This window comes from Crotalus tigris, unplaced genomic scaffold, assembly GCF_016545835.1.
Source record: "Crotalus tigris isolate CLP2741 ecotype Arizona unplaced genomic scaffold, ASM1654583v1 scf7180000018432.44079421565:4894166, whole genome shotgun sequence".
Taxonomy (NCBI): Eukaryota; Metazoa; Chordata; class Lepidosauria; order Squamata; family Viperidae; genus Crotalus; species Crotalus tigris.
The window spans coordinates 3,009,937-3,024,488 of NW_024096999.1; the positions used below are offsets into that span (position 1 = coordinate 3,009,937).

A 14,552-nucleotide genomic window follows, 5' to 3' on the forward strand; every position below is an offset into this window, starting at 1 on the left:
AGATTGGAGACACACACACACACACACACACACACACACGGTTTATGGGGTTGGATTCATGCAATACAGTAAGCCAGAATCAAGCCATTCATTTCAGCCCCACTAAGATTATCCAGCTGAAGTGCTAATTTCTCCAGACTTGCTTTTCAGATAGGTTCGGATTTTTGTTCTTAGGATTTTTATGCTGATGGGGAATTCCAGAAGTGTCGTCCCGCCATCTTGGGAGAAGCCTCACATCTTCATCCATTACATCTTCCAGTCTCTTCCGATTCTCTGAATCTATCTTCATGGCGTATTTCTTTCATTTTTACATCGGCAGCTACAATAACCTCAACGGAAGGGATTGTAAAAATACAAGCAGCCCTCGATTTACAACTATTCACTTCATGGCCAAAGTTACAACAGCACTCAAGTGGCTCCTTGCACCCACAACTGTCACTATCATGTGATCAAAGGTTGCAGCATCCATCCCGGAAATCAGCTGGGCTTCCAACAAGCAAAGCCAGTGGGAGGAGGCAGATTTGTTTAACGACCCCATGATTCACTTAACGACAGTGATCTGCTTCGCCACCATGGCCAAAAAAAAGGTTCTAAAATGAGGTGTGACTCACTTAATGACTGCCTCACTTAACGACTGAAGTTCTGATCTCGCTTGTGGCCGACTGCCTGTGGTTAAAGCAATTAAGGTTAAAACTCTCAAACTGGAAAAAAACGGCATCAAGAAAGCTTTAGTGGTGCTTTGGTTTCCCCCCCCCCTCGTGTTGGGTAACGGGGCTGGTTCTTTCATGCCACAGCTACCAAGAAGGCTCAGGTCTATGTTACCACAGAAGTCCTCGACTTACAACCGCAAATGAGACCAACATTTCTGTTTATGAAGCGGGACATTGGTGAAGTCAACTTTGCCCCCCCCCTTTACGACCTTTCTTGCCACATTGCTAAGTGAATCTCTGCGTTTGTTAAGCTAGGAGCACTGTTGCTAAGCGAATCTAGCTTTCCCCACCCACGCTGCTTGTCAGGTCGCAAAAGACGGTCACGTGGCCCCGGGGAACGCTGCAACCGTCATAAATACGAGTCGGTTGCCAAGAGTCTGAATTTTGATCAGGTAAACATGGGGATGCCGGGACGGTGGCAAGTGTGAAAAACGGTTGTGAACCGCTGATTTTTTTTAAGGGCTGCAGTCACTTTGGTCACTAAACGAACGAGGGCTTACCCATACCGAGCATTTCCCCAGCGACTGGAAAGCAACTTGTAGGGAAGCACAGGAAGGAAAAACCGTTGTAGGGATAAAATAGGAAGAAGGGCTGCGTGCTACATCCTGACCTCTGATGGCAAAGCAGAGTAAAATCATTGCCTCTCATTTCTTCGGAGATATTAAAGATGTAGGAGGCGGCCAGCCAACATCCCCACTGCAAAAGGATGTGTTTTTCTCCCATGGAAGCCAGATCTTGCCTGGATCTTTTCGAGAGCTTTGCATTTTTGCAGGGTCTTTTGATTTCCTTGCTCCCAGCTCTGCCTTTCACCCTCATAGGCTTTGATTTGAAATGGGGGATGCCGATGATCTGTCTACGTGAAATGTCCAGAGGCACAAAGCACGGATGCCATAGAAACAAACAGCATCGCAGCCGATTCGACCAGCTCTAAAAGGTCTCTGCCTTTGTGCCTGCTTTGGTCCTCATTTCTTTCCAAGGGGCCTTGGCTTCCTGTGTGAGCGACTTCCCTAAATAGGTAAAAATGTGTGTGTGGGTGTGAAATAAAGGGAGGCAACTTGAAAACCAGGGAGATAAACAGATGCTGTTCTGTCTGAGAATAAAACTTTCTGGAAGCTGAGAACAGATTCCATGATGCTCTTGGAGAAGAGGCATTAGATATATAGAGAAAAAGAAGAAATTTGGTTTAGAACTGGACATTCTTTTTTCTAGACACCCACCTCATGCTAAACAAGGAAGGTTGTTTCAAAGGAGTGCTCAAAAGCATCTTTGTGTTCTGTCTGTAGCATCATTGGAGAATTGTGATGTCTGGTAAAAAAAAAAGATTCTTACTTTAACGAGTATGCGATCGATTGATTGGGATTCTTCTTCAATGATCTGATTCACATGACATAGAAATCCTCTTTGCAGAAAAGAGAAACTTAACAGAATAGCAGAGTGGGAAGGGATCCTGGAGGTTTTCTAGCCCAACCCCCTGCTTAATCAGGAAACCCTATATGATTCCAGACAAGGGGCTGTCCAGTCTGTTGTTGAAAGCCTCCAGTGATGGAGCACCACAACTCCTGGGGGCAATATATTGATTAATTGCTCCTCATTGTCAAGAAATTTCTCCTTAGTTCTAGGCTGGTTCTCTTCTTGACTAGTTTCCGTCCATTGCTTGGAAACACGACGGCAAGGTGACTGAAATGGAATTCCTTGTGCACGTTTTTCGCTGCTGAGCAAATTAACCCACTAAAACTAATCATAGAATTAAGCTTGAACTCTTTGGGGGCATATTTAGCAACGTCGCGACGATGTTTACTGCCTCACCCTGGGCAGCTGTGCCTCCATTGCTTCTCATCTGATTTTGTAGCAATTTCCAGAAAACATGCTGGTGTAGCCATGAAAGCATTGAACCCGGCACGAGAAGATCCAGCTACTCGGCCCTTCCCCCCTTCCTCCCCCCCCCCTCAACCACTGACTTTCCTGGGTGACTTCAGGTCTTCCTTTCCCAGCTCAAATATTTTCCAGAGCTGCTGCTGCTGCTGTGCGGGGATAAAATGCACAGAAATCCCCACGGAGGCCTCTTGTGTTCTCTCGGAGGAACGGGTGAGATATAAATCAAAGAAATTAAACAAAGAAAGTGGGGGAGGAAGGAAGGAAGGAAGGAAGGAAGGAAGGAAGGAAGGAAGGAAGGAAGGAAGGAAGGAAGGAAGGAAGGAAGGAAGGAAAGCAAAGCTATTGATAATGGCAAAAGTATCTCGGTAGCTGCCATGCGTTCTGTTTAACAGTCTTTCTTCAGGACAGAACGTGTAGAGTGATTAATTGGTACAATTAGCTGATTAATGGCTTGATCACATTTTAAAAATAGTCTCCATTAATTGGAGTTAGCCATCTGGGCTGTTCCCAGTGTGCTGCTGGGACCTGGATTGTTCTGTGAACTGTCTGTTTCTCTTCTCCCCTTATTCTGTCCACGGAGCCTCTTTTCGATTCCTGAAGGGTATGGCTGGATTCTCCCAATTTGGAGAAGACGCAAGAGAAGACCCAATTTGGCTTTGTAGATAGAGATGTTCTGCACCTTACAGCCAGTCCTGGAGGGAAAGAAGAAGCATAGGAAGAAGACATTGGACAACCATTTGTCTGAAATGGTATGGGGTGTCTTGCTTGAGGAGGGGTTTGGACTAAAAGATTTCTGTGTTCTGTTCTATTCTAGTTCCACATCCAGTGTTCATGGGGATTAGCAATAGCTAGCCAGAGATGGGAGAAAGGGGCTAGGTTAAGCTAAGCCATCATTTCTTGCTGAGCAAGCCAGGATCTGTTGGGTTCAAACAATACCTTAAGTCAAAATCAAATAAAGCTTCTCGGAAAGGGGTTGATACATTGCACTAAGTCAGTGTTCCTCACCCTTGGTGACTTTAAGACCTGTGGACTTCAACTCCCAGAATTCTCCAGCCAGCCTCCTGCTGGCTGGAGAATTCTGGGAGTTGGTCCACAGGTCTTAAAGTCACCAAGGGTGAGGAACACTGATTTAGTGCAATGTATCAACCCCTTTCCAAGAAGCGCTACCCTAGAGAAACGCTACCCTAAATCAAAATGTGGATTAGACTTTAGCTTAACGTGTTGTGTAAACCCAACCATTATGATGAATAAATTATGGTAGACGGATGCCAGACCAGGTAGATCAGACAGGAAACACAATCAGACAATCTAATTCTACTTTACTGTAAGGCTATATTAACCAGAGCTTGCAAATCCTTGTATCTTGAATCCAACCCATAACTTTTGTCTTTTTGTCCTCGACACATCATATCTGGTCTGCAAATTCCAGATTCCCACCAGAGGGCAACAAAGAGCTAACACCCTGAGGGACTCTGTGCTGCCTCCTAAGGGTTATCTAGAGATCTGCACTCCAGAACTACCGTACTTTTCTTGGATGTCAGATTGTGGTTAAAAAAAAAAGGCACCTGATGGGAAACGATTATGGTACTTCTTTACCGCACAAGTGTTTTTTTGCCCGACATCAAATTTCAAGGAATCAGATTTAAACTCTATCGTTTTCGTGCAAAGGCTACATTCCGTTTTTGTCCCTGTGCGTTTGCTTGAAGCCTCTATTCTCAGAAAGAAGCTCGGTGACCCTATTAAAAAAAAAAAAACGGGACAGAATTGGTGCATTCCCCTTTTCAAATCCTCTCCCTGCTGTGCCACATTCCTTCTTCTGGACCAAGTGAATTCCATGTTTTTTTGTTTTTTTGTTTTTAAAAAATGTTGCTTTCTGTCCATCTGCTGAATTCAGTGACAGTTTTGTTCTGACTGTGAAAGCTGTCCAGAAAATACGTCTATCAAGGAGCAGAGGAGAAATGGAAGAAAGGTAGAAAAGAGGAGTTGCATTGTTTAAAAAAAGAAGTAGAGCTTGTTGAAAAATGCACAGCTTCTGATCACACCTAGGTTTTGTTGGTCCGCTTCCTTCCAAGCGCTGTAAAACGCTCATACATTAAGTGATCTAACACTAGGAGTTCTCAAAACTGGGGAGAATCCAAAACCCAGTTGTTCAACTGGACCACATAAACCAGTGGTGGCGAACCTATGGCACGGGTGCCAGAAGCGGCACTCAGAGCCCTCTCTGTAGGCACGTGCGCCATCGCCCCAGTCCTAGGTCTTCAGCTGGGTTTTGTAAAACCTTTTCACTTTAGGCCTCCGCCACCATGTGCAAAAAAAATTTCAATCAATCAATTTCAACTTCTCGTGGGGAAAAAAAAAGATCTTGCAAAGTTGGAATTGATTGATTAAACTTTTTAGTCCCATCCAGTCTGCCATTACCACCGCAGCCATGCCCACCCAATGGGCCACACCCACTCAGCACTCGATGATGCATAAGTGGGTTTTGGGATGCAGTTTGGGCACTCAGTCTCTAAAAGGTTTGCCGTCACTGACATAAACTGACTTTTCAACCAGAAGACTCTTAACTCATAGATATCCATAGCAAAGCCACAATTGAAATATTCAGATCTCCAGCCATTTCCCCTGGATAATTTCAAACCTGTTTTGGAAACTAATGCCTGAGAAGGAATGTTCCCTTCTTCCTTTTAGAAAGAAGGAATGTAAATATATATATATATATATCTTATTCCTGCTTTTATTTTTATTATACTATATGTCCCAAAGGTGCTTTTACAAGAGGCAACTGTCCAGTTGCCTCTTGAAAAAGCACCTTTGGGACAGCCATGACTTGGATGACTGAGAATCTCCATAGACATAGTCAAGGCCATGGTTTTCCCAGTTGCAATGTATGGCTGTGAAAGTTGGACCATAAGAAAGGCTGAGCGCAAAAGAATGGAGGCCTTTGAACTTTGGTGCTGGAGAAGACTCCTGCGAGTCCCTTGGACTGCAAGGCGATCAAACCGGTCAGTCCTAGAGGAGATCTACCCTGATTCTCTTTAGAAAGCCAGATCCTGAAGTTGAAACTCAAGTACTTTGGCCACCTAATGAGAAGAAAGGACTCCTTGGAGAAGAGCCTGATGCTGGGAAAGATGGAGGGCAATAGAAGAAGGGGACGACAGAGAATGAGGTGGCTGGATGGAGTCACTGAAGCAGCAGGCGTGAGCTTAAATGGACTCCAGAAGATGGTAGAGGACAGGATGGCCTGGAGGAACGTTGTCCATGGGGTCACGATGGGTCGGACATGGCTTCGCAACTAACAACAACACTGCTAGAGTCTCTCTTTGCGAGAGGTGGGTGGTTTTTCAGCATGATATATAAATAAATGAAGATAACACACAATATCTTTATATTGTGTATCTTATGTGTGTATTATGTAACACACACATATCTATGTGGAAACAACATTGAATAGAAAATTGCCCCTCACAATGTTGAAGTTTGCCTTAAAGTTTGGAAAAATCACCTGGGTTTGTCCAGCCCTGTCTGATACGGACAATTCTGAATCTAATTTGCACTGGTCCTGGTAGATGTTTAACAAAGAGTTTAACAAAGAGAAGGATGAGGAGGGACAATGTTCCAATATTTCAGGGGCTGCCACAAAGAAGAGGGAGTCAAGCTATTCTCCAAAGCACCTGAAGGCAGGACAAGAAGCAACGGGTGGAAGCTAATCAAGGAGAGAAGCAACCTAGAACTAAGGAGAAACTTCCTGACAGTTAGAACAATTAACCAGTGGACCTACCTGCCTCTAGAAGCGGTGAATGCTCCAACACTGGAAGTTTTAAAGAAGAGACTGGACAGCCATTTGTCTGAAATGGTATAGGGTTTCCTGCCTGAGCAGGGGGTTGGACTAAATGACCTCCAAGGTCCCTTCCAACTTTATTATTGTTGTTGTTGTACAGACACCCTCTATAAGTGGGCCAAAATGTCATCACCAAATTATAACTGTGAGGCTGAAAAACAAACTATCCAAGATAAAGAGTTGGAGTGCCGAAATAGAGCTTATAACGGAGACTCTGCCAATTTCCTGGTTGCCACAAATGAAGCAAAATATATATATATACCTGTAATCTAGAGATATGTTTATAATATTTCAGATCTTATATTTCATATTTTGTCTTTTTATCTCATGTTTTTTTTAATTGAAATGACATGGGAAGGTGCCGCACGATGAGTAATAATAGTAACAGATAACTTTTTCTATTAATTTGACACTGGAGCATGGATAAATATCATCAGCGCTCCTATTAGAGGGCAGATAATTGAAACGTTATTGTTTTTTCTTCTTCCCGTGTCTCTAATTGAAAGATATAACAAGGTGCTTCTGATGGTCTCTGATAATGGAGCAAGGAGTATTTACCTGTTTTCCTTGTTCCCACCAGCAGACAGATTATGTAATTTATCTCGGTGGAATACAGCTTGCTTGGTTCTTGCCATGATTTGTAATGGTTTCCAGTTGCCCTGGATAACTAGTAACCTAGGGAATGAATTTCTTCTCTTACTGTTTTGAAGATGGAACGTATTGATCATGAAAAGAATAACATTTTCACCAAAAGTGTAAACCGCTTGCAGTAGCAAGGAGAGGATGCAAGGCTTCCTTGACAGGTTTAACCCCCTCCCCAAAAAAAGAAGAAAGGGGAGGCAAAAAGTGGTGATGGACTTTGCTGGAAGGGATACCAAGGAATTAATGTCTAATTATCAAGCTCCGGAGGCTCGTTCTGAGGATTTGATTTCGCAGCAGTTTTTCTCGAGGAAAAACAATAAAAAAAAAAAACCCACCAAAACCAGAACTGATTTTCCAGCGAATTAGCATCCCAAAATGTTAAGGGGCATAACAGAAAAAGCCGAATGAGAGTCAGTTTTGGCTTAGCGGGGAAGGCTCCAGGCTAGAAACCAGGAGACGGCGAGTTCTAGTTCTGCCTTAGGATTGAAAGACAGCAAGGCGACCTTGGGCCAGTCAGTTTCTCTCAGCCCGAGGAAGGAGGCAATGGCAAACCACTTCTGAAAGAAAAAAAAAGGAAACTGCGGGGATTCTCCAGGCAGTCTCTGAAAATCGGAGCGAAGAACAAGAAAGTGGGGTGGCAGTTTCGTGTAGTGGTTAAAGACGCTGGGCCAGGAGCAGCGAAAGGCCTTAAAAAAGCATCGGAGCTGGAATTTGTATGTATGTATGTATGTATGCATGTATGTATTTATTTATTATGAATTATGAATTGGGTGCATAGACCCCCACTTGGGAGAGGACTTAAATATGAGCCAGGCTGTCTATTGTTGTTATTATTATTGTTGAGGATTGACTATTGTTCTCATCTTAATTGCTTTGTGTTAGCTGCCCAGAGTCTCACTGAGTCCCGCAGCCCCTAAATCAGTGTTTCTCAACCTTGACCATTTTAAGGCAGGTGGACTTCAACTCCCAGAATTCCACAGCCAGCATTGCTGGCTGTGGAGTTCTGGGAGTTGAAGTCCACATGCCTTAAAATGGTCAAGGTTGAGAAACACTGCCCTAAATTCTTGAAAGAACCAAACCAGTTAAAAGAAAATGCCTTGTTTTTTCTTTTTTCTTTTTTAAAAATAACCAAGACTTTAAACTCAAGGAAGGAAACAAATGCCTGGGGTCTTGGGGAAAGGTGCAGACATCAGACCTGGACAGGCCTCCTGTTTTGGGGTCTCCAGTCTTGAAAAGGGCCCAAGGGCTTTGCATCCAAGATGGGAAAAATCTCATCCGAGGCAGGAAAAACATAAGTTATTTTATTTTGAGGGGGGGGGGAGAAATCCTCTCCCTCCCCTTTGGGCCTCCCAGGAGGGGGGGTGGAATTCCAAGGGAGGGAAATTCTCTTTAAGGCACTTTGCTTTACACCACACAATTCCTGGCTGTGGCATCTGCCCATTTTCAGGGTTTAGGACACTACGGGCTGATCAGAGGGAGAATGCAAGTTAAACTGGACCCACCTGGCTGGTTAATGGCCCTTCACATACACCCCCTCCGCTCCTGAACCCAAATCCGGGCGATCCAACGTTGCTGGGCTGCATCTGACCCAGGTTCCCAGGGTTGTGTGAACTCTGCAGATTAAACTGGACCAGGGATCCATAAGGGGAAGGGAAGGGTCGATTTTCTGGGAATGGGGAACCTGCCTACTTCTCTCTCTCTCTCTCTCTCATTTCCTCTCTCTCTCCCTCACTTTCCCTCTCTTCTTCCTCCTCTTTCCCTCTCCTTCTTTCTCTTCCTCTTTCTCCCTTCTTTCTCTTTCTCCTCTCCTTCCTCTCTTTCTTCCTCTCTCCCTTCCCCTTCTTTTTCTTCCTCCTCTCCCTCTTTCTTTCTCTTCCTCCTCTCCCCCTTTCCCTCTTTCTCTTCCTCCTCTCCTTCCTCTCACTCTTCCCTTCTTTCTCTTCCTCCTCTTCCTTTCTCCCCCTCTTCCTCATCTCCCTCTTTTTCTTCCTCCTCTCCCCCTTTCTTTCCCTCTTTCTCTTCCTCCTCTCCCCCTTTCTCTTTCCCTTACTCCTTTCTCTTCCTCCTCTCCTTTCTTTCTTCCTCTCACTCTCTTCCCTTTTCTCTTCCTCCTCTTCCTTTCTCCTCCTCTTCCTCATCTCTTCTTTCCCGCTTTCTCTTTCTCCTCTCCCCCTTTCTTTCCCTCTTTCTCTTCCTCCTCTCCCCCCTTTCTCTTTCCCTCTTTCTCTTCCTCCTCCCCCCCCCCTCTTTTTTCCTCCCTCCCTCTCTCTCTTTCCTGCCTTCCTCACCTCTTTTCCCGACTCCAATCCGGCGGCTCTCGCTCGCTCGCTCCCTCCTTCCCTCCCCTCCCCTCCTCCCTCCCTTCCTCCTCCTCCGCCCTCGGCCGCGGCTCCGCGTTTTGCGGCCGACCCGAGCTGTATTTCCAAGGCTGTCCATGGCTCGGTGCTGTTGGCTCTCTCTCCGTCTGATCAGCCCAGGCTGCGCGGGGCTCCCTACGGGATCAGAGCGCTCCCCCGCCGGGACTCCACTCCTCACATCCTCCTGCTGGGACTCAGCTACATTTCCAGCCAAGCCTGGCTTTATTATGTGTGTCTGCACTGCAGCCCCAGCAGCCAGACCGGGAGGAGGAAAAAGAACCAGGACAAAGAAGAGGCGAGGAGGAGGTGGAGGAGGAGGAGGCTGGCCAGAGCCGAAGCGGAGCGAGAGCCACGGCGGCGGCGGCGGCGGCAGCGGCTATGGAGGCGGGCACCCTCGGCCCGGCTCGCCGCCACTAACCCATGGAGGCAGCTAGCGAGCCCGGCGGGCAGGCAGAAGCAGCAGCGGCGGCGGTGGCGGAGGAGAAGCAGCGGCAGCGCTTCGTGGGCTTCCCGAAGCGGGTCGGGGCGGGAGGCGGCGGCGGCGGCGGCGGCGGAGGAGGAGGCGGCGGCGGTGGCGGGTCCGGTCCGGTCCGCTGGCCCAAGACAGGGAGAGCTGGACGCCGCTGGCCAGCCGCGCTGAGCTTGTGAAATCCTGCCTCTCTTGTTGCCCCCCCCCTAAAAAATAATAATAACCCCAGCGAAATCAAAGAGGGGGGGGACCATCCAGGGAGGCTTGCCCCGCGCCCTTTGGAGCTCTTGGGCTTTCGGAGGCAGACACAGAGAGAGAGAGACGGAACCCCTTCCCCAAATACTGTGTCTTGCGCCCTACCACCACCCCCCCAATCTCTCCTTGGGGGGAGACCCGGGACAGGTTTGCAACCCGCAGGAGAAAGAAACGTCTCGGGGGGGGGGGAGAAAGAGGAGAGGGTGTGTGCGTGTTTTTAATAAATGCAACTAGGCAATTAGGCAGCGAGACACCCCCCCCTTCCGTGCCTCTGTGCCCCCCCCTCCTACTCCGGGGCTTTTGCGTTTTGCAAAGAGGTTGGGGTGCTTTTTTTTATTATTAATCGGAAGGGTTCCCATTCCCCAAAGGATTTTTTTTTTTTAAAAAAAGGGGGGGGGGCTTTCAATGAAAACATCTTCCTCCCAAGAAAGAAAAGGGGGGGGGGAGAGAAATCCAAGCTCAGACTCCCAGGAAGAAGCTCGCGATGGGGAGGGGGGGGAAGGGAGTTGAGGTCGCCTTGACTGATTTGCTTAATTGAAAAGGCGCGCTCGGGAATGTGTTTGTGCTCTTAATTATTCAATCGCAATTGATAGCGGGCGAGTGGGGGGGGGGGAGCAAAGCAAGAGGGAGAAATCTTTTGAACCGAGCCGGGTCGAAACCTCCGAGCGCCCCAACTAGGTGTTTTGTTTAAAACAAAACCCCCCCAAAAACAAAACAAACAAACAAAAAAACAGGAGGGGAAAAAAAAAAGAGAGTTGCAAGTTGCCGCATTGCAACAGGCAAAGAAGTGAGAAATCAAAGAATCGATCCGGCCGCCGCCGCCGCCGCCGCCTCCGCTTCGCCTCTGCTGGAGAGACAAAGTTTCCAAGTGGGAAAAGAAGGAAAGGCGGGGGGGGGGGGCAGGCAGAGACACCCGGAGAGGCGCAGGAAGCGAAAGAGGAGGGGAGAGCAAGAGAAGCAAGAGGAGAAGAAGAAGAGGAGGAGGAGGAAGAAAAGAAGAGAAAGGGAGAGAAAGAGAGTAAGCGCAAGAGCCGGAGTGGAAATGTCCCGCAGGAAGCAAGCCAAGCCGCGCTCGGTGAAGGGTAAGTCGGTTGCTCCGCGCGCGACTGAATCAGCTCCGAGCCGGGAACTCGGCTTCGGGCAGCGGCCTCGTAAGCGCCCGCCCGCCCGCCTCTGCCTCGTGACCAAGCGGGGGTTGGGGACGGCGAGCTTGGCACCGCTTTCTCCAGCCTCTCCGTTCCCCTCCGCCCTCCTCCTTTTCTGGGTCTGCTGCTTCTGGGGCCGCCGCTGCCGCCGCCGGAGTTCCAGGAAAGGGGAGCGGCGCGTTTGGAGCGAAAGGGTGGGTGGCCGGCTGAGGAGAGTAGGGCTGGCCTGCTTGCGCCCATCCAGGCGTGCACCTCCGTGGCTTTCCTTTCGGACTGAGAGCGGCTGGGAGGCGGGTCGGCGCGAGTCCCAGCCTTTACCCCCGTGCCCTGCTCGGAAGAATCCGGTGCCATCCAGCGCTGGTGGGTGGTTTCTGGACCGCGACTCCCCACCAGCATCTGCCAGCGTGGATGATAGCAAGGGATTGTGGGAGATGGGCCGAACATCTGGAGAGATCCAGGTTGCCTGCACCAGCTGTGAATCAGAGGGAGCGGGCTGGGAACGGGGGTGGGGTGGCTAAGAAAACTTCCAAGGGACCCGGAGGCTGGCTGTTCAGCATCTCCTGGGTTGGAGGCCGTATGGGAGGGTTCCCCAGCCAGTAAATAATTGCCAAATAAATAAATAAAGCAGGCGAGGGGCTTTTGAGACAAAGTGTCCCTGTGGAGGTGACTTCTTGATCCGTCTTATTGCTCACCATTGAAAAGCTTTGCCTATTGATGTTGAGAAAAGGTGTGCCTCTGTCAATCAATCCCCTGCCCCAAATATTTACAGCCCTATAGATTTCAGACTTGGGTTCGACAGGGAGTGGATCCTTTCCTTTCCTTTCCTTCTTCCTTTCCTTCCTTTTCCTTTTTCCTTTTCCCTTTTCCCTTTTCCCTTTTCCCTTCCCTTCCCAGATTTATGGTGAAATTGGGTTTACTCACTGGCAAACCCAGTTACAAGGAACAGACCATCTTGATTCCTGAGAGTGCTGCAAACTTTCAAGGGATTTTTTTTTTTTTAACAAATAAGAACTGGAGATGGCTTCTTATAGGGGTAAGCGTATCTTACTCCAGAGCAATTCCATTGGTCTCTCTCCAGAGGTCTGTTTGGGTGGCTCCTAGCCAGCTACCTTTTGTGGTGGAATGGAGTAGCAGACCCCCGAGCATTAAGGTCTAGTTGTAGAAGAGGTCTTCATCCAAAATATGTCAGAAACAGATAGGGCCAACCTTTACTGGAGGAAGGCTTGGAGGAGTGGGGTAGATTTTTAAGATGGCCATGAAGTTTCAACAATGTCAAGAATGTAGTCCAACTTGGCACCCAGTAGTTGTAACACAATACGTTCCAGAGAAAAACCCATTGGGAGCTATGGGATGTTTACTGCCCAGTATTGTAATTTTGGGGGGCAGGACTTTTCATACATTTGCTCACCCCAGAGTCAATATCCTGGTGGAAAGTGGAACTGTGGTGTGCTTGTTGCTGTCTGAGCTTGGAGGTTTCCTTGCAGATGTTTTTTTTTTTTTAACCAAACTAGGTAACATCATCCCTGCTTTGATGCCTGCAAGAAAGCCACCAAGTTCAAGGAGCACCAGAGACCCTACAGAAAGTGGAAATGCTTCCATGGTTGAACTGGGATGTTCTCTAGTGTTGGGAAAGGGAGAGTTTCTTGGCTTCTTGTGAATTGGTTCCAAGAATCCCCTTCTTCTGGTTTGGACCACACTCAAGAATTTTTGATATGGATTTCCCAGGACCTCATCATCCCACCTGGACTGAGAGAGGTTCCTCAACAAATCTCTGTAGCAGGCTGAAGAGCCTCCATGTGGTTCTCCATCCTAAGTTTGCCAGATGTGGAAACCAAAACCATCTGCTAAATTCCCAAATCCATACCTCTCATGGTCTCTTCTCTGTGGAATTTGCCCCAGGTTCTGTGTTCTCTCTCCTCTTACCCCTAAAGGAAAGTTAAAAGTCTTCTTTTAACAAAAGCAGCATTATAGTAAGTTGCAGACCAAGAGAACCCCATTGCTCCCTAGGGCAGCCTGAGGACAGTCTATTGGAAGCTAATGGTTTCCATGTAGCCAGGAGAATAAGATAATGGCTTATTCTCCAACTTTTTCCCCTTAAAATTCCTCTTTGTGAGCAGGTTAATTCGATTTTTTTTTTCTTATAAGAATGTGATTTGATACACACACACACACACACACACACACACATACACACACCAAATTCTGGAAACTTCCCTTCTTCCTCCCCTCTTTTTTCACGTTTTCTTAGCAGGCAATTAAAAAGAATTGGTTCACAACTTTCTTTAAAGATGATTAAGTGGGTTTTCAGCTGAACAGTCTTCTAAAAATGGAAATATTGTGTTTGTATTTAGGAAGTAGGTGCCTGTATATGATGTGGTCCGTTTGGAAGTCTGCCTTCTTGTTCCATAAATAATGAAGGCTCTTGTCTGCATTTTCCCCATCATCCATTTTAAGGACTTGAGTGTCCTTGGCAAAAGTAACTCTGTGTCTGCGTGTGTCTGTGCCTATGCGTACTTGTCCTGCTTAATAGAGTAAGAAGAATCATAACAAATGTGGCTAGTTTGGGCATCCTTCACAACGCTGCAACTCTTGGCCTTAAGTGTACTGTATGGTGAGTGTCTTGGGACTTTTTTATATCCCTGGTTCAAAGAGGATGGGGTTTGTGAGTTCAGCTTGTGGAGATCTGTCTTGCGCTACATTTTTAATTTTGGTGTTTTTTTTAAACCCCCTGAACTAAGAGATGAAAAGTTTGTGGAATTAAAAAAAAAGAGAGATGGACAAGGGAAAGCAAAGGAAACTGATTATAGAATAGCTCTGTGAACAGTGGCAAGTTGAAAATGAATGTCTGTGACCCAAATTTGTTCATTTTCCTTGTTCCTTACCTCTTTTTTTGTGGGGGGGGGGGGAAGGCAGACCTGTCTGCTAAATGGATAGGATTGTAGCCCTCAGGGATCAAATAACTGGACCAAACTGTGAAAAATTAAGACATCTAAGGAACATGAGGTTTTTTTTTATTACAAGTCTTGTAATTGCACCAGACTAAGAGTTGGCCTGTAAAGGTAGACGTTACGTTGAAATAACTAAATGAGCAACTGAGTTGCACTCATAGGAAGCTTTAGGAAACATAGGAAGAAAGTATAATTATGTTTGGCTATTTGCTAGGCTACCTGACATCTCTTTGTGGCTAATGATTTGAAGGTGTTTCAGGAGTGTTGGCATCCAGTCCCAAGAACACTCATGTTAACAGATATAGATGGTGGA

The 14,552-nt window shown here is 47.1% G+C and overlaps 1 protein-coding gene across 2 annotated transcripts in view; it reads left to right on the plus strand.

Annotated features, from left to right (window-relative positions):
- The first annotated feature begins 10,704 nt into the window (after positions 1-10,704).
- The window catches only part of ZNF423 (zinc finger protein 423), a 259,669-nt gene continuing 255,821 nt past the window's right edge, over positions 10,705-14,552 (plus strand). Inside the window, exon 1 of one of the 2 annotated variants that reach the window (XM_039352432.1) lies at positions 10,705-11,228. In XM_039352432.1, the coding sequence (XP_039208366.1) occupies positions 11,189-11,228 (40 nt within the window). In that variant the 5' untranslated portion in view covers positions 10,705-11,188. The remainder of the gene's footprint in view (positions 11,229-14,552) is intronic. The other variant, XM_039352433.1, reaches the window with a different exon arrangement.